Below are 27,664 nucleotides of genomic sequence, written 5' to 3'. Positions count from 1 at the left end.
ACAGTGTGAAATCTGCAAACATAAATTACAATAAAACAAGATTTCTCTTTTTCAAATACACAAAACAGAATATTGTTACGTCCTCTAAGACCGGTTAGGAGAAGGCACATTAACTGAGGTGTGAGCATTGAGAAGAAGAAAAGGACATCTTGTTTGAAAGGCAGATAGTTTCCAGCTGCTTGTCTTTGTTCAGAAAGTAACAAGAGATGCTGAGGTCCTGTTAAAAGATATGCAGACTTAATTAGATTTCCAAGCCTACGGCTGTTTTATTGCTGACAGCGAATCCCATCTAAGGTTTTTAACAATCTGTCATTAATCTGTTTACAATTCTGCTCTTATTTTACCCGAGTTAATAGGTGTAAAATAAGTTTACAGCTGTATAAAACCCTGAAATACAAACCTGTTCCTCACAAACAGCATGAATAGTTTTAATGGGCACTATTATGTGAAATAAACTTTTGTGAGCTTTACATCATTTTATAATGTTGTTCCCTCATCAAAAACATACTTGGGTTGTTGCTTTGATTCATTCTTACATATTTGAGAAATCCTTCAATCTTCAATGGTAACTATTCAGATGTGCTAAACGCCTGATCTCACTGAGCGCCGCCTTTTCCACGCAGCTCCAAACTGAGGTTCCACCTCACAAAGCAGCCCTCATCCATGACTCCTTCATTCAGCTCCTACAGACTAGCAGCAGCAACAATTAACAAACACCAAGTGGAACTGCACATGCTGAGTTTATCATATGAGCTACTTCTCATTACAACACCAGTAAAATTGTTGTAACTGGCGAGAAGCATGTGGAAGAGTGTCGGAGACATGATCAGCTTCTTAAAGAGACTGAGTCTAAATTTCAAGGAGTTAAATTGCAAAGTCAATTTACTTTTTAAGTTGTGTTTGATACGGTATGTTTATGACCATTGAGGGCAACAGTTACTTGATTGTGGTATAAAATGGCATTGTATACCTGGAAAACACACAATATTGCCCTATTAAAAATTAGCAGTTGTTGCTTTAGAGGAAAGAAAAACATAAAATCCTTCTATATTTATGTCTGACTGTCAGGGCTCCATGTCTGTGTCACTATTTTTTTAAGTTTCATTTAGTCAGTTGGATATACACTTCCCTGTCCAAAAACTGGTCACATACTCTAATATTGCAAGTCGAATCACTGCCAAAATTTCTCTTTAGCACATCTCAAAGATGTTCAACAGGGTTAAATTCTGGATTTTGTCCTGGCCAATCCATGAATGAAAACAATGCCTCATGCTCCTTGAAGCACTCTTGTACAATTTGACCTAGATGGACATTGGCTTTGTTTTCCTGGAATTACCTGTCATCAGAGAAGAACAAATTCACTGATGGAACAAGTTGCTCACTCCGTGACCTTAAGTAGTCAGATGACTTCATTATTTGAGTACATAATGTTGCTAAGCCTTCACTAGGTGTGACTAATTCATTAGTTCATGTGCCCACTTCTCACTCTGATGCACCTGATCAAAACCTCTTTGTAATCGAGTATTTTTACCTAGATAGCTTTATAATAATAATATATGCATCTATGAAGCGCATGTGATTAATCTAAAAAGTTTAACATGTTAATATTACATAATGCAGATTAATCACATTACCTATTTTGACCTTAAAGCTTCCCTCCCACGTAGGGTTACTTAGTTCACAGCAGAGCATTATACCTTCTTGTACTGTAGTCAATGATGCAGTTAGTCACAAACTGTAGTGCTCAGCAGCAAATTTTACCTTAAAAAACACTCCGACGAAAGTTTGTGAATTATCCTCCAACAGAAGCACAACCACTTTATAGTTATCATTTCTAAATTAACATTTAAATCAAAATAACTTCTTTTAAGCATCCCAGAATATGAAAACCTTGGTGGTAGGCTCAAAAACTGTTTGAGGTGGTATCTTTTTGAGCATGCATTCGCTTAAACCCAGGTTCTGAAACCAAAGGAAAGAACCTTCAGAGATCCAAACCCTGGAGCAACAGAGATTACTACCACTACACTATCTTAAAGTGACCTTCATGGCTGACAGGAGCAGTGCTGTCCTCTTTCTCCAGATAAGTGAAGAAAGAGCTGTCTCTTTTTCTCTTGAAAAAGAGACAGCTTTAAGAGAACTGTAAATCTGCCAGTTCTTAGAGGAATAAAAACCACCCAAATAGGCATTCTTTTCTTGTTCTGGATGGATTTTGATGTCAATACTGGCAGATTTACTGCTGGTTCTTAATCTTAGAACTTGTTTTTTTTCCTTCTCTCATTTTCCCATTTTATTCCTCCCACTTAGAATTAAATGGGTCATAAAAGTGTGAATAAGACCATATAATCATACTGAATAACTCTTCTCTTGACGTGAGAGTCAAACAGTTTCTAAACTTTTAGGTGTCACTTTAAATTTCATTAAAAGATCATTCGTCTTTTAAATCTGTCTCAAGAGGAAAAGTCTTGATTAGTAATAAATATTGTTTAACTATGTTTATTCTTTTAATAAATATGAATTCGTGAATAATATGAAATCTCTTTTTAGCCTCTCTTTTAAGTTCATTCAGACTGATTAGATTTTTGTAACCAATAAGACTCAATGACTTATGAACACTAAAGTTTTTTAAAGTAGCCCAAAGTTGCTACAAATGTCTGTCAATAAAATGCTTTTGTATCAGATTTACAAGAACAGTAAGGTAAATAAGTAAATTTTATTTCTATGTAAAAATAGACATATCGATCACAAAGTGCTTCACAAAGACAAAACAACAACCAAAACATTACTCAAAACCCTGTCTGAATGAAAATGTCTTTAGCTGTTTCTCAAGAGTTGGTGGAGTCTGTGCAGCGTAGAGACAGTGCGAAGGTTTTCCAAAGTCTAAGACAACAGATTCAAAACTGTATGAGCAGAATGCTGACACTGTGCAAAGCACCAGTGGTCTGTTAAATGAATTCATTACCCTTGCCTTAATTATTTAAAAACAAAGAAAGTACAATTCAATCATTGATTAGCAACAAATGCCTTTCTTTGAGCTGAAATCAAATCCAACTAGTCAGGTCCAAGATCAGTTGAAAACCTCATAGTCTAACGCTGACATCATCAAAAGAACATAAAAACAGCAGGATGTGCAAAGTGGAGTCCCTTATTGGAGTTAAAATCCAAAATATTTTATTTTTTTCAGGTTTGTAGCAGTATGTTTTTTTTAATGTATCTTCATATTGTAACAATAATGTTTTGGAGTGACCCAGCCAGTGCCCAGCAGAAAATTTGTGGAGCGAGTTAAAGATTAAAGTGATGACGGCACCGGGTTTATCGCTAAGGATAAATTGTTATAATGCAAGTCTAAACATTAAAATATTTGTCAGCAATTATAAGAAGGGTTTGATTTTTCCCTGATTATTCTTTCCTGCTTTTTGACCCATTTTATTTAGGAGTACAGGAGTTAAGGCTCCTGAATACAGCCCATGTTTTTCAGTTTATATGTAATATTATCCCTTCCACTTTACATTTGTGGATGAGTTTTTAGTTTGGTGAAAATATGCCCAGTAAAATCATGTCAGAAATAGTGAGGAATTAATGTAATTGGTTGTACATAGAGTAAATAAAAGCATCTTTAAATCTCTCACAAGGCAGTGTTCCTTTTGCAGCTGATTCTACACGTCTCATTTTTGTGTGCAAAATAAACACTCAAAATGTCACACAAGTCAGTGGGGACAGATTCAACTCCGCCAGTAATTCAAAAGCAAATTGCATTGCCTATTTTAGATATGTCAACTGACATATCCAGGTAGTACTTGAAGAAATTTACATTTTTAGGACAAAAGACGATTTTTCTGTTTTGTTTATTTTCCCCCTCTGTAGACAAAAAATGAACCTCAAAATGTCATTCAACAGGTAGAAATGAGTCAGATCTGAAGTTTAGAGTGCTAATTTTATTAAATGTCTGTATGAATGTGAATATGAGGTGAGTCACAAATGTTCAAAGTTACTTTGAACTTTGAATCGCGTTGCGTCTGAAATCTTAACGGCATATTTGTTGTTCCCGTGTAAGGTGATCCTGTCGTCTATCTGGCTGATGGGCTTTATCATTGCTGCTGTGCCACTTATGAATGAAGACATCTTTGGGAACTACTACGGACGTAACGGAGTCTGCTTTCCTCTACACTCTGACAGGCAAGAGAAACCTACAAGCAAAGGATATTCAACTGGGATATTTCTAGGTAAATTAAAGAAAACATTTAATTTTCCTTTCTATAAAATTAATGATATTTGCTTTCTCCATTTGTGAGATTGTTAATTTGTATTTTATTAATCTGCATTCAATAAAAATTCTCTCTTTGAGGATTTGTGTGTAATCACAATCCAATAAAAAGATGAATTATTTATCATGGAAAATTTACAAGTAATCTGAGGTGTTGCTCAGATTTACGGAGCTCTGGCAAACTAACAAAACATTTGCCATCAATAAACATAGGATTTATGAACAATAGATTGTCAGCCTGCCAGTTATTACTCAGTGTTCTTTGTGGGCTTCAGTATGAATGTCACAGAATTATTTTTATATCTTGTCGTAAGGTTTGCCAACATTTCAGTTACTGGGGCTTTGCTTTTAATGATCTAATGTTTTAAGTTTATGTGGTAATGTTTCTTTTTTTCCCACATTTTACCTTTCAGTTTATATAAAGTACAGATTTCATCAATACCCCTTTTCTTAGATACCCCTAAATAAAATTTGTACCATATTGATCATTAAATCGAGTCTAACTGTGTATAAACACATTTTGAATATAATTTTAGTTGTTTTGTGAAACCCTTAAAGGTTTATTAGAAAAATATTGATGAAAACCTTAACCAAACTGCTTTATTGCTCATTCAGTTATGGAGAGACCTGGTAGCGAGGAAACATTTGATTCAGTTCTGTTAAGGAAGGGATGCTTCTAAAAGTTGCAGGACTATCAGGTTGCAAAGTTATCTACCCATGTTTGCATGTCTTTGAATGGCCCAATCAAAGTCCTAAATCGAAATGAGAATCTTTGAAAACCATGCATCACCTTCCTTCCTGATTACAATTGCAATATATTTCACATTGTGCTGGTTTATCACTTGAAATCCCAAAGAAACACTTGAAGTTTGTGATATTCAATATGACAAAATATGAATTAGTTCAAAGAGTATGAATGGATCCATTGTGCAAGCCTGCACTGCGACTGAAATATCTCCCTCACACTTGTCACCTGAAACTTTTCTGTTTGGTGTATTTGACATATTTGATTGTATTTCATGGTGGCTTATTTTCAATTTTAAAATTTGATTAAATTAACACAGTAATTCATTACTATGCTTACCCCCCAAAAGAACAATCTTTTACTTGAACTCCTGTCTTATTTAAAAATCTCTATTATTATTTTTTTTTTTTACCCCTCCAGGGGATCTTTTGTGGGCTCTAGTGTTCCTTATATGATAGTAGGCTGACAGGAAACAGGGAAGGAGAGGGGGGAAGACATGCAGCAAATGTCGTCGGGTCCAGGAGTCGAACCCGCGACGGCCGCGTCGAGGACTCAAGGCCTCCAAATACGGGCCGCGCTAACCGCTACGCCACCACGGCACGCCCCAAAAAATCTCTATTATTTTTACTGAATTATTTAATAGTTTTTACTATTATTTTTACTATTATTTAATAGTTTCAATAGTTTCAATATTTGTTAAGCTCACAGAAACATGTTGAAAAACTCTAACATGCATTTGTGCTGCAGGATTTTATCTTCTGGATTTATTTGCACACAAATGTGGATGGCATTGATTATTTACTGATATTTTGCCATGGTGATATTGTTTTACAATGATTTTACGGAAACTTTGGTATGATGCATGCTGCAGCGTCCATTAAATTTTATGTTGGCACACCCAAACAAGTTTGAGAAACCTTAGTTAGGGAAACGTCTTAGTTAAGGAAATTTTTGTCTTTCTTTTTGTACAACCACAAGACGAGGCTTAAGTCCAATACTGCTGGATCTGCATAGCCAGTCATTTTTGTTTTGAAGCTTGTCATTGAAATAGCTGCTGCTATTTTTCTAAACTGAAAGTTCTTTATGCTTTTCCTTTGTCTGAATACATGTATGAACAGTTTGTTCATTGTTTTAGGTCTAAATCTGGTGGCGTTTCTTGTGATCGTCTTCTCCTACTCCAGCATGTTCTATTCCATCTACAAAACTGGAATCAATGCGACTGACCTGCGGAGCAGACTGCACCGAGACGTGGCAGTGGCCAACAGATTTTTCTTTATAGTGTTCTCTGACGCCCTCTGCTGGATTCCCATATTTTTAGTGAAGATTCTCTCGCTGCTGGAAGTGGAGATACCAGGTGATAAGTGAAAACAGCAACTTTTCAGAAACTTTAAAATCATTCCATTACGATATTAATCACTAAGCAATTGTACAAACCATAACTTCTGGGAATTTTGAGATAATTCTTAATGAAATTCACCCCCAAGTAAAATGAATTTATTCATGCTATTTGTTCACCAACTGAGCTTTTAGTTTATTTGGTAAGTTTTCAGTTTCAGTTTATTTTTCTTTTGAGAAAACTTTATGGACCCAGTTAGCTCCATACAGCTCAAGTATAAACTTCATTTAGCATTTTTTATGTCTGAAATAAAGCTTAATGAAATCATCCATCAAGTAGAATATTGATGGTCATTTCCTAGCACAGAAAACTTGAATGATGTTGTCAAGATCTGTCTTTTTTGACATAAACTGCAGGTTTTTCAGCTATGATGTGACTGAAATTTTGAGAGGTAAATAATAAGAATGAGTTTATGATTTTATGATTTTCTTTTAAGCTTTTACGAGGTTAGAGTTTAACTTTAATAAAATCCTGATTTTGGTTAAGTCTGTCAGCTGATAAAATCCTCACTCATGTAAATTAAGATCTCATCTGTGCTATTATCCTACTATTTACATACATTGTTAAAAGTGAGTTGGGTCTTTCCTCCTTTTTCTGCTGGACCTGCTGCCGAGGAACAATGCAATCAAAGTGTGATTTAAAAAAAGATAAATTAATTTATAATATTTATACTGACTAGGACATGCGTCTTCAATTTACAGTTTCAACCTGTTTGTGTTTAAAGCTGTTTGTGTTATTAGAAGCTTAAGCATTCTAATAAAATTCAAACCACACACAGCAGTGTCATCTTGGAGGGGAAATGTTACAATGTGGCATTCTATTATGCATAAAATATCCAAAGTTTGCCAAAGAAAATGTAGTTTGAATTTTTATTCACCCCTGAATAAAATTGCATTAAATGAGGTCAGGATAAGCTGCTTTTGCTGCAATTTTTTCATGAGAAAATGTGCATTATTCAATTTGAAAGTTTTAAGATAAAATGAGCTCTACTCTTAAACCCATTCATATTCAAAAATCTTATTAATGTTAAAAGGCTGACAGAGTCCTACACCGCTCGTTTCCCCTAAAATGTCTATCATGCAAGTCAAGAATTGACTTTTCAGATTTTTCCACAGATACAACTCTGGGGAAAATACAAGTATCACATGACCACAATTCTAGTATCTTGGATATGTCTCCTGTGTCTCAAGAAACCTTAATGCATCTAGAATTTAAACCTTTTGATGTTGTATGTCTGACAGGAACTAATTACAACCTGGAACTTTTAACCTGCTGCCTTTACATTGTGTCTACATACTCCTTGAAAACATTTTAAGCCTTTTTGTACCTGAAATATTGCAGAAAGTACATATTTTCTACATGTATTGAAAACTGCTATGTTCAAACCTCTTTAATAAAGGAATTATAGGGATGCCTCAATGATGAGGAACTATAGGCCCATATGTACCGTAGCATGTCAAGAAAAAACATTGAAAAGGAATTTTATCAACACATTAATCACACAGTCAATAAAATAAATAAACAAATCTAGCACAAATGATTAGACATAAATCTAATTTTGAGAGGCACAGTGGTACTAGATTTTAAAATCCTGCTATTATTCTTGGCTATAAATAGATTCAGCAGTTGTCAGACATTAACCTGAATTTGAATACCATTTTCATTGTGCATCTTGCTATGCAAAAATACCTGCCACGACTTAAAATAGTTGTTTCTTTTTGCTCCTTCAGACACGATTTCCAGCTGGGTTGTCATTTTCATTCTTCCAATCAACAGTGCCTTGAACCCCATCCTGTACACTCTGACAACCAGCTTCTTTAGAGAGCAGGTGGAGCTCTTGCTCTGTCGCTGGCAGAGAAGACACACCCTGAAGAAAGACCGCAAAAGCCTCACTTCCTCCACCATCTTCGTGGAGACGGCGCGGCCGCAGTGCTACCAGCCGCCTACCTACCTCAAGCAGCTGTCGCTGGTCGAAGTGGACCCTCGCTATGCCTGAGAGGACTTTTTTTTGAAACTGTACCATTTTCTATAAACTACGGGTCATAGGCCAATTTTATTGCCACATTTTTAAGCTCTTACATGACAACAGCACTGTTTTTAACACTCCCAGGAGGAAAAAAATGTTACAATCACTGTGCTGATTCATCATGCTCTGACATTTTTTTTAATGTCTTGTGTTTTTTGTCGTGCACAAAGGCAGCACCTTCAGCTTACTGTTATAAATGTCTTACTCAAAGCCTCCTTAGCATGGGCATGAGGAGCCAAGGCTTACACCACCAATGTTGCATCTTGGAGGAGTTTCTGTGTTGTTTAAGCTGCAGTTTCCACCTTACTTTCTATGAAAAGGTCTAACACGTAGATTACATCCAACACTCGCGACACCTGTTGATACTTCAGTGTCATCTGATTGAATTTATGGGAGATGTGCAAAAGCAGATATCGCTTTTATCTCAGTCACATACACTGTTATCCATGAAGAGACTGACCAACTGTTTAACAATTATCTGGGAGCTAAACTGAGTTCAATCAGAAATGGACAAACAGGTAAAGAACAAAAGTAATTTTGCTTCTTTAAGATGTAGCACTCAAACGTTTTTTAATTGTAAAATTACAAATCTGCTTTTGCATTATGTAGTCATTTACCGTGCACAAAGTTAATGCATGTATGAAAATGCCAAAAAACCTTAAGAAATGTTTAGGGTCATTTTTGAATCTGAGAGATTTAGCCTTTCTATTTTAAACCATTTCTTCTGTAATTCCTTTTCCTCTTGTCTGTCGGTTTAGAGGGCGTTTCAGCTTTACTAAATAAAGTTGTATATAAATCAGTTAGAATACCAAATAAGTTAGTTTCATTAATTCAGGTTATAAATTAAAACTCGTGCTTTACATATATTTATTACAGACAGACTGTATATTCTATGCAGTTTGTCTATAACTGTATAATATACTTTAATTTTTTAAATAACTGATGATTATGACTTTCATGATCATAACTGAAAAATCCCAAATGCAGTTTCTCCAAAAATATTAAAGTTAGAAGTTATAAGAATTTGAAGAATGTGAATTTACTAAATGTTTTATGCACTTTATACTTAGTTGGGGGTCCTTTTGCACGAATTTCTGCATCCAATGATTGAGGTGTTAACAAAGCCAATGGTGTTTTAATTGCCTTCAGCTCATCTGCACTCCTTTTATTGATTCTCTATGGGGTTTGGGTCAGGGCAATTTGCTGGCATGTAAAGCAAGGTATACACTGTTTCCTGGATAATTCAGTGTGTTGCGGCTCTCTAATTCAAGTTTCACTATTCGCCTTCCGAATGAGCTTTTGATTGGGCTTTACCTCTTATGGTTTAGATTATCTCTGTTTTTATTGATCTTTTTTCCATTCACCTCCATTAATGTGCTTTGGTAGCAGAACTATAAACAGCCTGCTTTTCTGTCAATTAGATTTGTATGTTTATATACCTTGTGGAGGGTCTTAATGACTGTCAGCAGTCTTCTCCATAATTGTTTAATCCATAATGCACCCGTCTGTATTTCAAATCTTTTTTTAACTGGTCTTAAATTTTAGTTGTTGGGGATTTTTGAGGGTGAGGGGCCTCAGAAATTGAGATTTTGGATTTTTAGGTACTGAAAACTAACAAAAGTTTTCAATACCTAAATTTTTGTTAACTAACAAACTTAACAAAAATAAAATAGTTCCTTCGTTAGATGGTGGATATAAGTTTCCTTCTTTAGAAGATGGACTTAAGTTTCACTTTTGAATTAAATTACTGAAATTATGCTTTTTATTATATTATTGAGATGAAAATGAAAATACAGAAGACATAGGTGAATTAGAATTTGGTTAGGGTTGTAAGAAGCTGTGGCTATTTTATTTCTGTTAGCCAGTCTAATTCTAAAATAATTCTAACCAATTTTACACAACATCTGCACAAGTTTTATTAATTCATACCTCCTTTATATGTTATGTGAACAACTTGAACTGGATCAATGTTTTTGTATCAACCTTAATTTTTTTTTTTCTTTTTTATTGCACTTATTGACATGAGAAGGCCTTAATACATTTTTTTAGATGGTTTCAAATTTGCTTTAAATTTCATTGTTTTCAATTTCTTCATGCTTTTCAGCAGGTGCACTGACGGTGACAATCGTAAAATATAATTTTAAATGGCATATTAGAAGTTTGATTAGTAAAGGGAAATTAAGCAGACGAATGAAAAGGATTGTTAATAGCATAAATATATTTTGTAAATATCTGCTGTGGAACCAGTAGATGTAAATCTGATTAAATAAGAAGTGTCACTTGCTGTCATGTTCATTTGTACATTTTTTATTATAATTTGTTACAAAAGAATGTTATGTACCGTATGTAAAATGTTTTTTGAGTCAGGTTATTGAATTTTATGGTCATTGTTTGCTCTACATTTTGAATAAAGTTTTGGAAAAGAATAATCCTGTTATTTTACAATTCTGCATGAATAGCACCTTTTCAAAAGCTGATTGTGACTTGAAAATCAGGGGGCTGCTGTTGAAAGAGTCTACTGCATATACAATGATTGATAACACAAAACTGAGAAAAAGATGAGAATGTTTACATACTGCCTTTTTTGTTTTTAAATCGCATAACCAGTTCTTAAAAGCTGAGCCTATTGAGCAAAGGCCACTCTGAATATGGAAAAGTCTTAAGTTATGCTTCACATTTCAGCATTTGTCTTCAGAAAAGCGAGAGTTTTCTTTGTACCACATGTGGTCTTAATCAGTAATTTTTCAGGCTTTGTGTAAAATTCAGTGTTTCTTTTTAGAAGAAAAACAGAAAATCCAGATTTAACAATGCAGCCCGAAGCACAACCATTGTCACATGTCCTGAACAGAAACACCAAGATAGTGTTAAGACTGACTTAAGATCATTACAAAAAAGGAGACCATACCATGGTTAAAAAAAAACAAAAGGAACATTTATTAAGATGAAAAATAAAGTTAATAAAAAATTACAATGAAAAGCAAGTGTCAAAATCAGTGGCCTTATGTAAATACATGGATGTGTTGTATGTATGCGCATGGAAGTGCTAAGACCTGAAAACAAAGACAAATTCAATTGTGCATCCTAAGGAGGAGAATCAGGTTTATAAATGTACCTTGTCTTCTCTTTGCATATATCCTGCAACACTCACTCTACTGATTGATTGCATTATTTTCTCATAAATGACTGAGACTTACACATGATCTAAAATAAAAAGGAAACTGCCAATATGAGTAAAGAAATTGATAACTGACAAAAATAAATATCTAAACAAAAAGATAGATCGTAATATAAATAACTAATGTATATGTTTTTACATGGAATAAAGGTAGGAATTAATTATCTGGTTGAGCAAGAAAGAAACGGTTAACAGAAAAGATGAGACTGTAGAGGGAAGAGAGATAATACAGACCTGGCATTTAGAAGTTAAAACATTTGCTAGGCTTGTATTGCTTTATCTCAATTTTTAAAAAGCCCCAAAATGCCATGTTCAGAAGAAGCTACTATTGTAGTTATCCTTGGGACTGTGCCTGTGTGAGCTTTATTAAATATCACCTACAGCTCTTTCATCACTTCATGTGGCTGCACCTGCGGCGCTCCGCATCCTTTCTCAGCAGGTGTCCTGCCCTTGGACCGAGCTGCGCCCCTAGTGACACCTTAACGGACACGGCTGTTGACCAATGGGAATCGAATCTCGTCTCAGTCTCTATCTTCTTGGAATCTGATTGGTTGCTAGGGGCGGGACCTTGTCGACTCAAGCCGTGGTGCTGTCAGCCGGGGAGGCACGACTCCTGGAGGAGAGAGACGAGGCGAATTGATGAAAACAAGCCACCGAGCATCATAAACAAAGAACTCGTCTCAGGAGATGGCCTTGTAGGCGTCCGCGTCGACGAAGAAAAGGTAAAATTTGATTTAAAGCTAAATTAAGGCTGTGTGTGGGGATGTTTTGGTGTTCTGTTGACTACGGAGACAACACAAGACATGTCTTAGTCTAACACTGTCTGCTGTGACTAACAGTCGGAGCGCTGTAGCTATCTAGTTAGCTATACGCTTAGCTGGTTATAGTGTTCTGTACCAATTAAATGAACGAGAAAAAATGTCTGCTAGTTTAAAAAATTGCGCCCTGCTTTGCAGTCCCCACACAACGGACAATACCGTGCAGCTTTGTAAGACAAATTAGCCAAATAACAGTCAGAAATCGACCGTTGCTTATATTCATAACATAACGGCATAAGACAAGCTTTGCATGTTAGCTGTATTTAAGGCGATTATAATCATGAAAAATGAATGAAGAGTGTTTCGAACGAAAATGGAAGAACGTAACATGCAGGTCTCAGAGTTCATCTGGCTGTCTGGTGCCATGTCTGACTCTCTGATGTCAGGAATGGGCTGTGGAATAAAAGAGCTGAAATTATAACATAAACCCAGCTAGAAAGGACTTAATGGCATGGATCAACATAAGCAGCAGAACAGACTGCTCATGTTGCAACTTATATTAAGGTATAATTCATCCATTCATCCATCCATATTTTTGTTCTTTTGTCTTTGTCTGTGTTTTTTTGTTTTGTCTTTTTTTGTTTTTGTTTATTTGTGGGGTTTTTGGTAGGTTTGGTTTTTAAAGCCTGACCACTGCTGGTTGTACTTATGATTTATTTATTTTTTCTTAATTAGTATTTTTACATTTTAAAAATGGATTAAAATAGACTGAGAACAGGAAAAGTATGGCATTTCAACATGACATTTGTGTATATTCAGGAGTCCTGTTATATTTAGGAAACAGGTAGCTTGGATGTCTTAGGAGAGAAAGTCAGTAAGTATATGAGCATGTATTATTTACATGCAGTTCACCTTCACCCAGATAACTACTGTAGAGTTGTGGGAATTTTCAGCTCTTAGCGTTCATGTGGATCACATCTATTTGCCTCAGGGAGATTTTTTTTTTACACTGCCTCTCTTCTCCCCCTCCTCATCACTCAGCCTTAACCCCCTCCTCATTTCTCCAGCTGTTTGAGACAGCCAGTCAGCAGCACCGCCCCAGCTCTCTCCATTGTTCTGTGACTGGCCATAGGCTTAGTGCAAGAAAACCCATACAGCTTGAGATGTGTGTTGCAGTCTACAGCGCCTCTAACATTCACCAAAACTTTTTTTTATTTTTGCTTTGCATTTTCAACTGAAGTCTTTGCAGCCTTAGATGTATTTTTTTGGCCTACATGTTATATTTGCATATTAAATTAGGTCAAAAGACAGAGTGTAGAGCAAATATAATCTTTCTCATATTTTAGTCCATTAAAACATGGAGTAAAATAGGTTTTACATCAAGAAACTGGAATTTTCACCTATTCTTTTAAAGTCTTACCACAGATTCACAAGGTGATTTAGGTCTGGATTTTGCTAAGGCCATTTTAACAAATGTACATGCTTTGGTGGAGAGCAGTTAATTGTAGCAATTACTGTATGTTTAGGGGTATATAGTTATCTTTCAGCAATGGGTTTTAGGCTACGGTACTCTCCAAGGTCAGATTTGCTAAGTACATGACAAACAGTAGCCCTGTCAACAGATTGTAGATCTCTACAGCTCATTCAGAGTTGCAGTTGGCTTTTTGGCTGCTGCTTTCATTTTTGCTCTTATTCCGGCTGTTGGTTTATGTGGATGGCCATCCAGAATTTGCTATGTGTGCAGTTGTGCCGTCCTCTTTCTATTTTCAGACAATGGGTTGAGCAGAGCTGTGTGAGAAGTTAAAAGCTTGGGACAATGTCTTACAACCCAATCCTACTTTAAACTCCTCCACAATGATCTCTCTGACTTGTCTGCTGTGGTCCTTGGTCTTCATGATGCTGTTTGTTCTCTAATGTTCTCAAACAAACCACTTAAGCACCACCCATAAATGTATGTGTGGTGGTCCATTGACTTAAAAAAAGCTTTAGGTATTTTTGTAATCAAGATCATTCATAATGTGAATGTTTTAAAAAGTTTTAAGACTTACTACAGTCTCATAAACAATAAACAAGAGTCATTTGATTAGTTTGTCACAATGGCTGTTTTTTATCCCTAAAGCTGTTTTTTTTTTGGTCATGTGAATTGATGATACAGTTCTTTTAGAAACTATTTACTTGGGTTTAAAAAGTGCTGCAGTTAGAGTTCAGTTTGTAAAAATTCAGAGCAATGTTCAATATTTTGGTAACATTGCTTCATATATTTTGACCACTGAGAATACTTAATATTTGAAACACACTTCTAAATGTTCTGTTGTGATTTTTTCCAAAAAATGTTTTCAAACCCTGTTGGAGATAAGGAGTAACCCTTGACTGGGGCCTATAACATGAGAGATGAAAATGCCAGGCAAGGAATTTCCAGCTGAAATGATAAAAACAACATTATGACCCCAGTCTTTGAGAATGTTTTTTTTTTTTTGCACAATGTTAATTGCATTTATTTCTAATAGGTGTTTGATCGTAGTTCGTTCATAAACGGATGGAAACAGGGGCCTTTTAGTTGTGTGTGTGTGTGTGTGTGTTTTTTCCCCCCTATGTATGACTTAAACACACTTCAGAGGTTTAGTGCAGCATAAATATGACAATAAACTTCATGTGCACAAACCATGCCTGACCTCCCACTTCATCTGCTCGGGTACCTTCCTCAACTGCTTCCATCTTTTCTCGCTGCCATTGTTTCCATAGATACCACTCTGCACCTCACTCCCACAAACTTACATAACCTGGTGTTTTTTGTCAGATACACGCACAAGTAGACGCATGTACAGCAGATTAGAAAGTACCACTCCTGTTGGCTATGGCACCATCATTAACCCACAAAAACATACGCACACGTACACATTCCTTGCCATCATCATCCCTGTTTGACTTTCCCTTGGGTGTTGCTATACTTAGCAGAGGGTAGCAGCATAGTCTTTTTCTCTCAATAATATGTCAACCCTGTTCTGGCTGTGTTTTAGCTTCATTGTATCAATTTTAGAGTGGAATTAATTTATTTTCACTTAAGTGTTTCATGCATTTGCTTGTACAGTAGGTTTCACATAGCTCTGTTTGAAGAATGTTGTTTTTGTTCCTGTAAAGTTTGAACTTGCTCTGAGGTTGCTTGATAGTGCATTAGTCCGCTCATTAGCGACTCCAGAGATATTATTGCATAACAGATCTCTTCATAAAAAGGCTGATGGACATACTGTAATGTGTTTATATGTACAGTACTTCAGACTTACTAACTGGTTTGTTGGTGTATAAACTAAAGTCCATATAATATTGTGCTATTACTGAATTTAAAATAGCTCGTCTATATAGTGTAAGCAGACATTTTCTCTTAAATTACAGACAGAAATAATGCTGAGTCTTTAGCACTGAGCAGTATGTACCTTGTTTTTTATTAGATCTACAGAATACATAATAATGAATTAAGATAACAATAGTTGAGTATAGAATACATTCTGTTTTTATAACAATAAAACTTAAATGAAAAAACTTGAGAAAACTTGAATTTCTACAAGTGAATTGCTCAAATAAAAAGCATACTTTTCACTCAGATTGCAAAAAGATTAACATACTCGCTATATGTCAAATTTTATATTGATAAGCTGAATTACTGCTGGGAAAAGAGCAGATTTAAATCTAAATTGACATTGTAAAAAAAGTAAACTTTTCTTTAATTTAGAATCACTTCAGGGTAAACAGATGTTGAACATGTAGCTGTTTCATGTTGTAGAGCTATTTTTCTTTGTTATGGTCTTGTTTGACATTGCTTTTATAAGAGAAAATAGGGTAAGCAATACATAAATGACTTGGAAATATCCTACATGTTAAGCACAAAAATTATCTATTTATCTAAGGTACTACAGTACTTGGAGGACAAAATTATAGGACAAAATTATAATTTATGAACTACTAAAATGGAAAATGTGTGTACAAATCACATCCAAAAACAAAACTGAAAGTCTAAAATATTATTGACAGCAATTTTGATCCTTGCAATGAGCTCAAGGGGGCACTATCGTAGAGCCAGTGTGTTGGTTAAATCAGGATAGGAAAGAGAAAGGGACAAAGCATAACACCGAACAACTGCCATTACTGATAGCAGCAAATATAGTGATAGTACCCATTTACAAGTCAGTATATTGACAAACGTTCTAAAAATCCCACATACTGTCCTTTCAGTTTAATCTATTATTCCAGCCTGTTATGGTCTGACATTTGTAAGTTATTTACATATTTACATAGATATCTTTCTTAATTTATTATTACCAGTGTCCTTTTACACTGCTGTATTATTTTATTAGGTTCCTGAACATATCTGAACAATGTAACTAGAAAACAATTTAGAAGGGTGTTGCCTTAAAAATTCCAATCAAAAATCAAGTCCAAGAAAACTGAAAGTCCTAGTCTCGTGCGCAAATGTTGACAGTAGCACAATGCCAGTAAAAAAACATCCAGAAATAACAAACTACAGTTACCCGACTGCCTTTTATAAAATATCAGTTATGATACATAGCAAAGAATAAGTGCATCTATAATCACTCAAAGCACTACAATTCAGTTTTATGGGGATTAGTTTCCATGAGATTGATTTATTTAATTACAACATTCCATATTTGTGGATTCCACAACTAATAGTTATCGTGTTAACAGATTTTCCATCCTCAGGTATGGGTCTTTGTCAGTTCTTTATAATTACCATGGGCTTTCTTGCTACTTGTCAGATTAATGCAGGTCAGAAGACCATATATTGAGAGGTTTATTTTTGTGCTATTCTCTTTCCACTATCAGAAGGTGGATTGAACCGTTCTCAATAAGATGCTTAAGGCTTGGGGTGTTGTTTAATAATCTAATTCTGCTTAAAATTTGTCCACGACTTTATTCCAACTATTTTTATTGGTCTTCATTATGTGTTTTTTGTTTACTTATGTTGCCGAACAAACCTGTGGGCTTCACAGACAAGCAGTAATTATACAGAGATTGATTTACACACATGAAGTGTCTATGGTGTAATTGGTTGCACTGTATTTTAATTTAAGGACGTTAAAATAAAGTGGGTTGATTACAAATGACTATTCTATTCTTTTGGATTTTATCTATAATTTTAAAAAGAAAAAAGAATTTTTTTTCCCAGGTCAGGATTATGAAGTTTTGATATGTGGAAAAGGGTGTTAGTACTTTTGCAAGACACTGTATTTTTATCATAGTGTCTCAAAATAAACTTTGTGTACAATTTGCTGATACTTTTCCTTATGCATGCCTCTAAATACAACCAGTCGTCCTTTGTGATGCTGTCTGTTTAAATTTATTCCAGAATCATTGCGTAATCTCATAGTAAATGTCAGGCATAATCTTGTGAAAAAAATTGTTACAAACCTGAACTGGTCCTTATAAAATGCCTTATTCTTGGGGTAAGGCAAGGCTATCACTGGTTTTGTTTTTTCAACTTAGTAAAAAAACATGAGCTGGAGTCTTGCCTCAGTGCATAAGCGTAAAGTAAATGCGTTTATCCCCATAGCTCTCCTGTTAGACTGGGTGGCTGAGCGTCCAGGACGGTCTGCACAACAGTTACTATGACAGCGTGTTTGAGCAGCAGATGGAAGTTTTCCCTTGAAGAGGAGCTCTAAGTGGTTGCAATTTAAATAGTAATTAGAAAGATGATTATGAGAAGAGGTCTTTCAATTTGGGAATCATCTTTTGCTTTGATTAGAAGAAGCACAGTTATTTTGCAAAAGTCATTTCAGATGACAAACTTAAGTCATTTGAAAAACAAATAAAAATGAGGAAATGGAGCAATGAAGAATTGATTTAATGATTAAAAAAGAAACCCAGCAAGTGATCATGGCACATTCCTTGTGGTTTCATTTGTCTGAGGCCATGTCAATGTGGGAGAGGAAGTAGTTTTATATTTCAGACTATATGTGAGACGGGTTGGCACCACTTTGTCTCTCTTCTTTTAGCTTAGGATCCACTGCTCCTCCATCAGGGAGACAATGATTTATGTGCAATATTGAAAAACGAACAAAACAGGAAGAGACCACCAGACATAGGGACATAATGACTGATTAAATTAAGAAAATGTTACATTACTAAACAAAGTAGGGTGTTGCTGGTGGAGGTCAACTATTGTTAAGATAGTATTGTTGTTTGTCCACAAACCCAGGCTACAAAAAAGCTGTTACATTGTGGTTTATTGTTTGTCTTTTTGGTTGTGTTACTTGGTCTTGGTAAACCAAAGTGTATTTACAATGGGTAAAGGGCAGCACGTACTGTATGTCACAGTTATCTTAATAATGGATGACAATATATGTGGTGTGTATTTGAATTACAAAAAGCTTTAAATAACAGGAACTGACAAGCTTGTTTAAGATGTGTATTTCATATGTTTATTGATATAAGCAGTTTATCAACAATTGCCTCATTTTAAAAGATAGTTAAACTAAGAAACATCTTTGCATCACAGTGTTAAAGGGCTTCAAGGGAGTAAAAACAGGTTTGATTGTGTATTTGAAGAAGTAGATTGTCAGTCTTTGACCTGAGTCTTAACACAAGCGGACGATCAGGCCCAGTAAATATTAGGCAGAAAACCTGAGAAGCTTTTCAGGGAACCTGAGTGGTGTCTGCTTTCACACATCAGTTGTCATGGAACAAGGCCCCGTCAGAAAGCATGATGTTTTGTACAAACTGTTGGCTAAAATGTACTGCAAAAACAAACCTATTAAGCAGTTAAGTCCTCCTGCCTATTGTTTACCTATATTCGCTTTACTTTTGGCAACATTTTAAAGTGTAGGTATTTTGTAAAATTGACTTTTTTATCTTTATATCACATTATAATGGTATTCCCCCATCAAACACACACCTGGAGTGCTGTTTTAATTATTTTATGCATATTGAGGAATCCTTGAATATCTTGTGGTAACCACTCATTGGTGCCTAAACGTTTGCGCTCCCAAAGCGCCACCCTTTTCCAGGCGTTAAATTGCAAAGAAATTTGTTTCAAGTCATTTTTGGTATATGTAGCCCTTTTTATAACAACTGAAGGTAGCATAGTTACTTGATTGTGCAATGAAATGGCAACGTGAGCCTGGAAATACATAATATTGCCTTTTAAGAAGCCACTGCTGTTTCCGACACTCTGCTTTCACCATGTCATCACAGCAATGCTCCTCCAATAGCCGTTTACAACTGTTCTTAGGAGTGTTGGACTGAGGAGTTTGTATGATAAGCTCAGTAGACAGTTTCACCAGGTGTTTGCTAATTGCTGCTGCTGCTAGTCTAGTGGAACTGTGTGGAGAAGGTGTTGGGGAGGGGTGGTCTGTGGGGCAATAGTTCAGAGGAGACTGCAGCTCCAAGGAAGAGCTTTGTGTAAATAGGTGGAACTCGCACATGGCTGCCATAGGAGATGCAAGGATTTCTCAAACATGCATGAAAGAATCAAAACAACACTCCAGGTACATTTTTGATACGTTATAACATTATACTGTTATAACATGAAATAAAGCTCAAAACTGTCGATTTTACATTAAACCTTCCGTTTAACAAAGTGTACAATGGCTTTATCTGTATCCTGTATCTGTATCAGTAGCCTTGAGTTGCTGCAGTTTACAACAAAATCTAACTTCCTCTTGTCTTCATCTAACTTGATGTCTTTCCACACTAGACCACTTTGACCTTTGAGAATATAGAAAACTTTAAGACTCATACAAGTTTTGTTTTTGTCACACCCACAAATTAGCTCTTGGGTGAGGCACTCAGTGGAACTGATGTCATGACAATAGCGGGGTAAACAGCAGGAAGTTAACTGAGGATAGATGCGTCCTGTGAGACACTAACTACCCAACCCTCCAGAGAAAACAGAAGTGAGATACTGTATGCACTAACGTGCTTTGAAGAGAACCTAAGGAGGAAAACAACATTTGTTTAGTAGAGCTGTCTCTTAAACAACCACTCTTCACCTTTCTGCCTATTTAGGGTTGTTCAGCAGAATTAGCTTTGAAGAGTGTTGAATGCGACTATTGTGGCTTATTGCTTGATTACAGTATTACATGATCACTTGCAATTACCCTGGCAGAGCAAAGCAGTATGTTACATTTCCTGTACAAAGTTAGGAAGATGAGGAATAGAAGGGCAGTTTGCATTTTGTGGGTCTGACTTAATTTATGGACACTTTCCAGTGTTTATCTAAGAGGTTTTACTATCATTTTTTTTAACAAGTACTTTCATGTTGTAACAATTTTGTCTTTTCTGGAGGCAGTTGGCAGGTTTTGAAAACCAACTTCTGTTCACATTTGTCCTGCTGTACAGTTATTACACAGACAACACTGTCTGACTTTTATTTTTTTTAATACATACTTGATTCAAGACTGTTTATCAAACTGACATGTAAATATTTTGAGTGTGAATCCTTCCTGTTTGTAATGACTTGGTTTTTACCTCTGTGAATAGGTGTGTCTCAGTAATCCTACACCATTAGCATGTTGAGTTTAATGTAACTGGTTGAACAGCCTCAACCAGTGAGGCACAGGGACTCCAGCGTTTACACACACCCACATGCCATGGTATGGCTGTGTGAGTCAAGCAGATGTATGCTTATCTGTCATGCTTTACTCCCATAGGAAAAAAACAGAAGGAAAGCAGTCAACGGACAGGTGTGTGAGAAAGATACCACAGCCAAAACATTTTTTTTACCACGGAAGGCGGTAGCTAGGAAATGGAAGAGGGGGGAAAAAACTCTAGAAGAACCACCCAAACTTTCTAAGCCACCCAATCAAGTTGCTCGCTTGGAACTGGATCCCTCCCATGATCACCACCTGAGAGCAAAGAAACACAGCTGTGCCTCACAGAATGAAAAGACTGAGAAAGAAAGCAAGAAGAAACTAAAGAACTAGAGAGAGCAAAAGCTGGGTTTTTGAAGACAGTGAAACATCTTGGAAAAATAAAAATTGCTTTTCAAACAAGCAAAACTATGAAAGAGCGTTTGGAGTCTTAAACAAGAACATAGAAAAGCAACTGTAGAGACAAGAATCTGAATCTTTGGAAGATCTTTGTATCTTGTGAGCTCACCGTTGCCGGATTGAATGAACTCATCGTGAAGGGAAGATACCATAAGAGGAAACTGGATATCAAAATGTGGACAAAAAGAAAAGACAAGAGTGAAGAAAGGTTTTAGAACTTCTTGATTTTCTAACACATTTCTGGAGGGTTTTTTTGTTTGTCTTATTTATTTTTTCTGTTAGAATTTAATGTTGAACCATGTAGTATCTGTTTGCCAGCTCTGAAAAGGGCTTCATTTTGAATATTGACTTCTGGGAGCAGATCGATCTCCAGCACCTTGTGTTGCTGACGATACAGACATGTCTGTAGAGGATGAGAGATGCACTAACAGTCTTAAGGATCAAAGCTGTTCTTCCAATCCCAGTAATGGTCAATCGCCAAAGGAAGGTTCAGACCCGGTAGTTCCCATCCAGAACCAAAGCCATGATGGGATTGTCCTGGATCGCATTGCCTCTTTGTCACTGGACACATTTGACCGCAGCGATTTCAAAGGGAGATTTTCAAAGATCCAACCTAGATCCAGAAAGAGAACAAGGATCCTTGCAGGTAGGTGAACGCATGCTGTGATGGGTCCTGTTTACCCTGCTAAGAACCCTTATGTTTGAATATAGAATCTTTTCTTCTGGAAGACTTTTTGAGGGAGAAAACAACATAAAATATTGTTTCACACCTAAAATAGTGATCCTGAACTCACCAAATGGAATGTGAATATGCAGGTTTTTCCCAGCAAAGAATGTGAAGAAGTCGGTGATCTATTGCTACCTTCAGACCCTCTCTGTCTCTACATGTCTGCCGTAAGACCTAAGGGTTAGCAAGTCTTTGTTGTGACTTTTGTATGCTCTTTGAGACCATTTTTGTTTTGAGAAAACAGACTGTTATTACTTCACCAATAATCAGAGGTAGAAGCAATGTTGTTTGGTGGTCTAAACCAGCTTGTGGACTTCATTGGTTTACCCACATATGCCACATACATTGTCATTCATTACACTTGTGGCACACATGTTGCTTTTGAAAAGGATTATATATCAATGCCCAAACTTGTAACATTTTAGCATCAACAAAAAGCTACAGCAGCATCAATCAATTACCAAGAAAAAAAGAGAGAACCCTTTTTTCCTTTTAGAACCTCATCAGTTAACTTTGCTGCAATTCCATCCATTCACAGAAAGAAATAGGTAAAATGAGGAATAACCAAGTGTAAAGTCAAGTGCTTTTTCTTTAGTAAACTTGTAACATAAAAAAAACACCATTTCAGAGATTATTCAAAAAGAGTAGTGTGGATGTAAAGTAAATTTTAATTTAGAATATTTGTGTAAGTGGAGAAAAAGGGTCCAAGTAACTTTGTTCCCTTAGTGGGAATTAGCCAAGCTTCAAAAAAAGAGTGAAAAAGTGTGCAGTTAAAAGTGGAAGGGAAATTTTGGGCTAAAGTAGTTCCTGTGCAGCAGAGTACCACCTGCACAAACACTTCTTTCAGAAAGGAATTAACAGCGTTTTAGAAATAATTGAGCAGGAAGGTTAAAATGGTCAAATTCTCAAAACAAGAAATGCTATGAAATTGAATATTGTGGGGCTTCTCTGCTGTGGCAGTATGGACCCCCGAGGCTTTGATGTGAAAGAGGCAAGTATGCCTGGCATGAAAACTTCTCTCACTCAGACATTCTTTAGAACAGTGACCTATTGGATCAACCCAGCTGTGTCAGTGAGACACTACTGCGTGAACTGTAAACCTCAAACACTCTCTCTTGGGATGTGTGTAACATTTTACTCCCACGGTGTTGTGATGTTTGAGTAAATATTCCTGACAATTATTCAAAGAAATGCTAAGAGATCACATGTCAACATGAAATGAGTATTGTTGCTATTAATCTGTTTTTTTGGTTTGGTCAAAAGATTAAGAGCTTGCAAGCAACTGTTTCCAGCATAGCGATGTTTTTACTTTCTTCTTACCCTGTGACATTGTAAGTTAAAACACAAGTTAACTGTGTTTTAACTTAATTAAAACACAATTAGGTTTTAATTGTGTTTTTAGGTAAATATCACTTAAAACTATTTTTTTACAGTGCAGGCTGACAGTAACTTCATAGACTCCCAGAGTAACTCATTCATTTATTTGCAACTCTGAAGATGTGCCACAAGTTAGCACTTTGACCAAGAAGGACTGACCATCCTCCCTTATGGTGGATGTAAACTAATAAAGGCAGGAATCATTTACTCATTGAATAGCGCTCTTTACAACAAACGTAACTCATTTGCACTTAGCAGGTGAGTAAATTGCTTTTAAATTAAACTGTTATCTGTACTAGAAATATATATATATATTTTTTTTAAACTTATTTTTCTGCTTTTAAACTTCAGAATGAAACAATACATCCAAAAACTGATTAATTAGGAATTAATCAGATGACCATAATGATTCTTTCCAATTTTTTGAAATGAACATTTAATCCATCTTTAATCTGAAGTTGAGTGAATATGCACTACAATTCATGTTTGTTCATTTGTCCCTGCATATATGATCATATGTACACATGCGAGCATGTGTGTTGCCTGTGTGTTTGGAGGAATCACATTCCAGCAGCTGGCATGCCCAGGCCTCTGCTCAGAATGTGAGGAATCCCATCAGTTTTGCAAGGATGAGTTGCAAGGGTTTTATTTTTGTTTATGGTTTTCGTTTCTATCCCCAAATATGGGTGTGGCTGTTATGATCTATGAGCAGATTTTCTTCCATTCTCATAGTTTTCTATTAATTTGAATAGATTTTCCTATCTTGTGTGAACTCCAAAGAGTATTTCCCATTTACACTTTTCTATGTATGTACAAACGCTTGCTGGATCTAGTACAGCAAAAGATTTGCATCTTAATTTGAAAATGTCTCTTTTTTTAGTATGAGGAAACTCTGCATCACAGGGAGTTTTTTTTCGTTTTGCACAAAATTTGTATTTGTCAGTATGTTACTTTTAAAGCAAAAAACATTTTCCATAAATCCCAACAATTAACAGTACATTATCATCTTGAGTGTGAGAAACACACACAAAAAATGCAATTCTTCATAGAAACTCTGTGGTTAGCGCTGTTGTCTGAGGCATTTTTGTGTGGAGTTTTGGTTCATATGTCTACTCTGAAAACATGCATGCCAGGTTAATCAATCACTCTAAATCTCCTTAAACACTGAGGGTTAGTGTGTGAGATCATAGTTGTTTGTTTTATGTGTCTCCTTATTTACCTTGTGGTTGACTTGAGACATACGTACTTACTTTGTACCTGCTTCTTACCCATTGAATGCTGGGAAAGGTAAACACTCCCAACCTTAAAAAGATTAAATGGTTTGGTTTAAAAAGTGAATGTATGGACAAAGATGAGAGAATGAATTTCAGTAGATTATAACAATCTCTGAGTATATCTGATGTAACAATAACAATATCATTGCAATGGTATCACAATGGGTTTTGCTGATAGTATTTTCTCCATGACTGTAGCAAAGTAAACATAGTTTCCAGACCAGATTCAGTTTGCGGAGGTTCCCTGCTGTATCTCTACTCCTCTGAGATCAGGCTCTAATTGTCTCTTAATGTGAATCAGGCCATTCTGTGCTCCGTAACCCTCCTGTGAGCAGCAGCTTTCAAGATGCTCTATATGTGTCCCAGCGTCTCGTATTCACATTGTCTCATTGTCCTTTCTCCATTTAACATGTCCTGTGGCACTTCTGCAGCTCAGGATGACATGAGGACCCTAATTATGCATCGCTGATGCACATCTAGCTTGATCACCTTACCTTTACTTTATAGTTTTGCTTTGAGTATTGAATGTAAGAAAGCAAAAGGAGAAACATTTACGGTAGTTTATTTTGTGTCTAATTGATTGGTTATTTTACTCTCAGTAACTACGTATGCTTTAACTGTATTAATAGAGCATAATTGAGACTGGCAAATGACATTTTCTGTCTTTAAAAAGTAAAAGTAATGTAAAAAAGTCATATAATCATTTTAGTTATGGCCTTAGAATGTCGGTGACTATTTTTTGCTTAACTGGCCCTGACTGGTGACTAGACACAAATGTTGTCTATTTTCAGTCAGTGAAAACCCCCATCTAGGAGACTTAAAGTTGCTAGTTTTGAGTTTCCATGAGTAGTTTAAAATGTAGTCAGGGTAAGTACAGAGATGTAACGTGCTAATTTAAAGAAAACTGTTTTCTACAAAGGCATGTTGAAACATATTTGCAGTTTATTCAGACTCTGAGAAAAAGCAAAACTTGTGAAAAGGAAGGCTAGATGGAGCACAGCAATGTTGCTTGATATTAACCTTTTGAGCTTCCAACCGTTTTTTACCTGTGGTGATAACTTCTATAGGAAGGTAAAGACACTTCAAATGTCTGTACTCTGTAATCATTTTTGCTTTAAAATATGAGTAGAACCCTTACTTATCAAGTCACGCGACTCTTACGCACTTGGAATGAAGTTGCCTTTGCTTCTAGTATAAATAATTAATGATCATTTATAACATAAAGGCAAAAACATGATGCTCATTTATCTCCTATAAATGTTTTAAAGATTAGAAATTGCTCCCGAGATTTTTATCTTTAAGAGACAGATTTTCCATACTCAGTCATAGATTTCATTTAGTTACAATTCTGTCACTGGCTTATTTTTTTTCTTTTTAAACAGCAACGGCTTTTTAAAACCATTTAGCATCCCCTGTGAATCCGTCCACCCAAAAATTATCCTATTTGATCCTTCTACCTTTTAAGTAATCATTTTTATGTTTCATTTTAGTGTTATAGTTAAATCATGTCTTTTGTACATGGGCTTTATTTTTTTTTTCTTGAAGAAGCAAGGACTTGTCAAGACCCAACTGAACTTTATTATCATTTCTTTCCAATATAGAAACATAATATTAAAAATATTTTGTATCCTACTGGAAAAAGTCAATATATCAAATAACAGAACATCCGGTTACAGCTTGTATGTAATGTCTATGTGAGGGAGTGATGACAAAAAGGTGCTGTTATTGGCTATAGGCTGATTTGATCTGCCTGTCACTGTTTCACTTCGCTCTCATTGGCTTATAATGCTCATAGCATACTTATGGTACATGTTATGTAGATATACTGAATCATCTTCATCCTATTTTTCTCTCTCTATGCATTGTGTATTACTCAGTAGTTTTTTCATTCCCATTTTCCCAGGTTGTATTTTTTATGTTTCCTGCAATTCGGTGATTTATGCTCTCTGTTGTCCTCTCACTACCTCCATCTCACCCTCGCTTTCTCCTCCCTCTAAGAGGATTGGCCGCTTGCGTCTGCTAACATCTGTGTATCACTGTCCTGAGAGAGCAAAACAGAGAGGGGATGGGGGTGCAAGCTAACAATATAGCAACACAGAGCTCAGGCAGGGCTGACATACTCTTTCATTGCGTAGACGCACTCAAAGCAACAGACAGCCGCAACATCCGCATCGCTCACTGCCCACCTGCATCGTCCTCCCTCTCTCCTTGCCTCTTCGCTCCGTCAACTCCTCCTCCTCTCACTCGCTTCTCTCTCAGCACCTCATCCTGCTGTCCTGTTCCCCCACTGATGTCTGTCACCGTGGCGACCTAGCCTCTGCAGCCATGGCGACCAGCCAGCAAGATTCAGGGTTCTTTGACATCAGCCTCAAGTCTCTGCTCAAGTCTTTAGGAGGCAGTGAGTACAGCTAACAGATGACAGTTGTTGTTGCCGTTATGCCGGACAAATGCCTGACACATAGCAGTGATGGACTTATAAGCTGTCAGTGGGTCCTGCAGTTTACAGACTCTGCTTTGTTTTTGTGAGTCACAGAAAAGCTGGCAGCTGATCTACCCTTGTCAATATTTGGCAATGTTATGTAATAGAACAACATTCTGACAAATGCTTTGCAAAAAAAAGATAACGGCTTCATAAGTGTAGGGTACATGTTATTCCTCAGTAGTTTTCAACAGAAATGTCACATCTTATGCTCAGCCAACAGAGTGGAGCTTTCTGGCTTTGTTATAATCATAGCATAGCAGATTTGGATCCTAACATACTTGTCTGTCCACTGAAGTTTTTATGCTATTGGCATTCTAAGAGAATCCAGAGGCTCTCTCAGTTTCCTTGTTTTTGTTTACTAAACAGAACTGCTCTCACTCTGAGGCAGTTAGAAGTGAACACCCAGCAGCATCCTCCATCAGTTTCTGTTGAACACTGTGTTCC

General features: G+C 36.2%; 2 protein-coding genes across 7 annotated transcripts in view; both read left to right on the top strand.

Moving 5' to 3' along the window:
- The window catches only part of rxfp2 (relaxin/insulin like family peptide receptor 2), a 94,801-nt gene extending 83,953 nt beyond the window's left edge, over positions 1-10,848 (top strand). Inside the window, exons 18-20 of the mRNA XM_023342917.1 lie at positions 4,052-4,220; positions 6,142-6,360; positions 8,133-10,848. Coding sequence (XP_023198685.1) covers positions 4,052-4,220; positions 6,142-6,360; positions 8,133-8,398 — 654 coding nt within the window. The 3' untranslated portion in view covers positions 8,399-10,848. The remainder of the gene's footprint in view (positions 1-4,051; positions 4,221-6,141; positions 6,361-8,132) is intronic.
- Positions 10,849-12,249: 1,401 nt separating this feature from the next.
- The window catches only part of LOC102217187 (protein furry homolog), a 62,345-nt gene continuing 46,930 nt past the window's right edge, over positions 12,250-27,664 (top strand). For 3 of the 6 annotated variants that reach the window (XM_023342020.1, XM_023342018.1, XM_023342017.1), the window contains exon 1: positions 21,261-22,006. In XM_023342020.1, the coding sequence (XP_023197788.1) occupies positions 21,760-22,006 (247 nt within the window). In that variant the 5' untranslated portion in view covers positions 21,261-21,759. Of the gene's footprint in view, positions 12,326-21,260; positions 22,007-26,840; positions 27,137-27,664 lie in introns of those variants that run through there. The other 3 variants (XM_023342023.1, XM_023342021.1, XM_023342024.1) reach the window with 3 other exon arrangements.

Source organism: Xiphophorus maculatus, chromosome 11, assembly GCF_002775205.1.
Source record: "Xiphophorus maculatus strain JP 163 A chromosome 11, X_maculatus-5.0-male, whole genome shotgun sequence".
In the NCBI taxonomy this organism is placed as follows: Eukaryota; Metazoa; Chordata; class Actinopteri; order Cyprinodontiformes; family Poeciliidae; genus Xiphophorus; species Xiphophorus maculatus.
The sequence above is the reverse complement of the archived record's forward strand: the minus strand, read 5'-3'. Positions and strand labels throughout refer to the sequence as shown.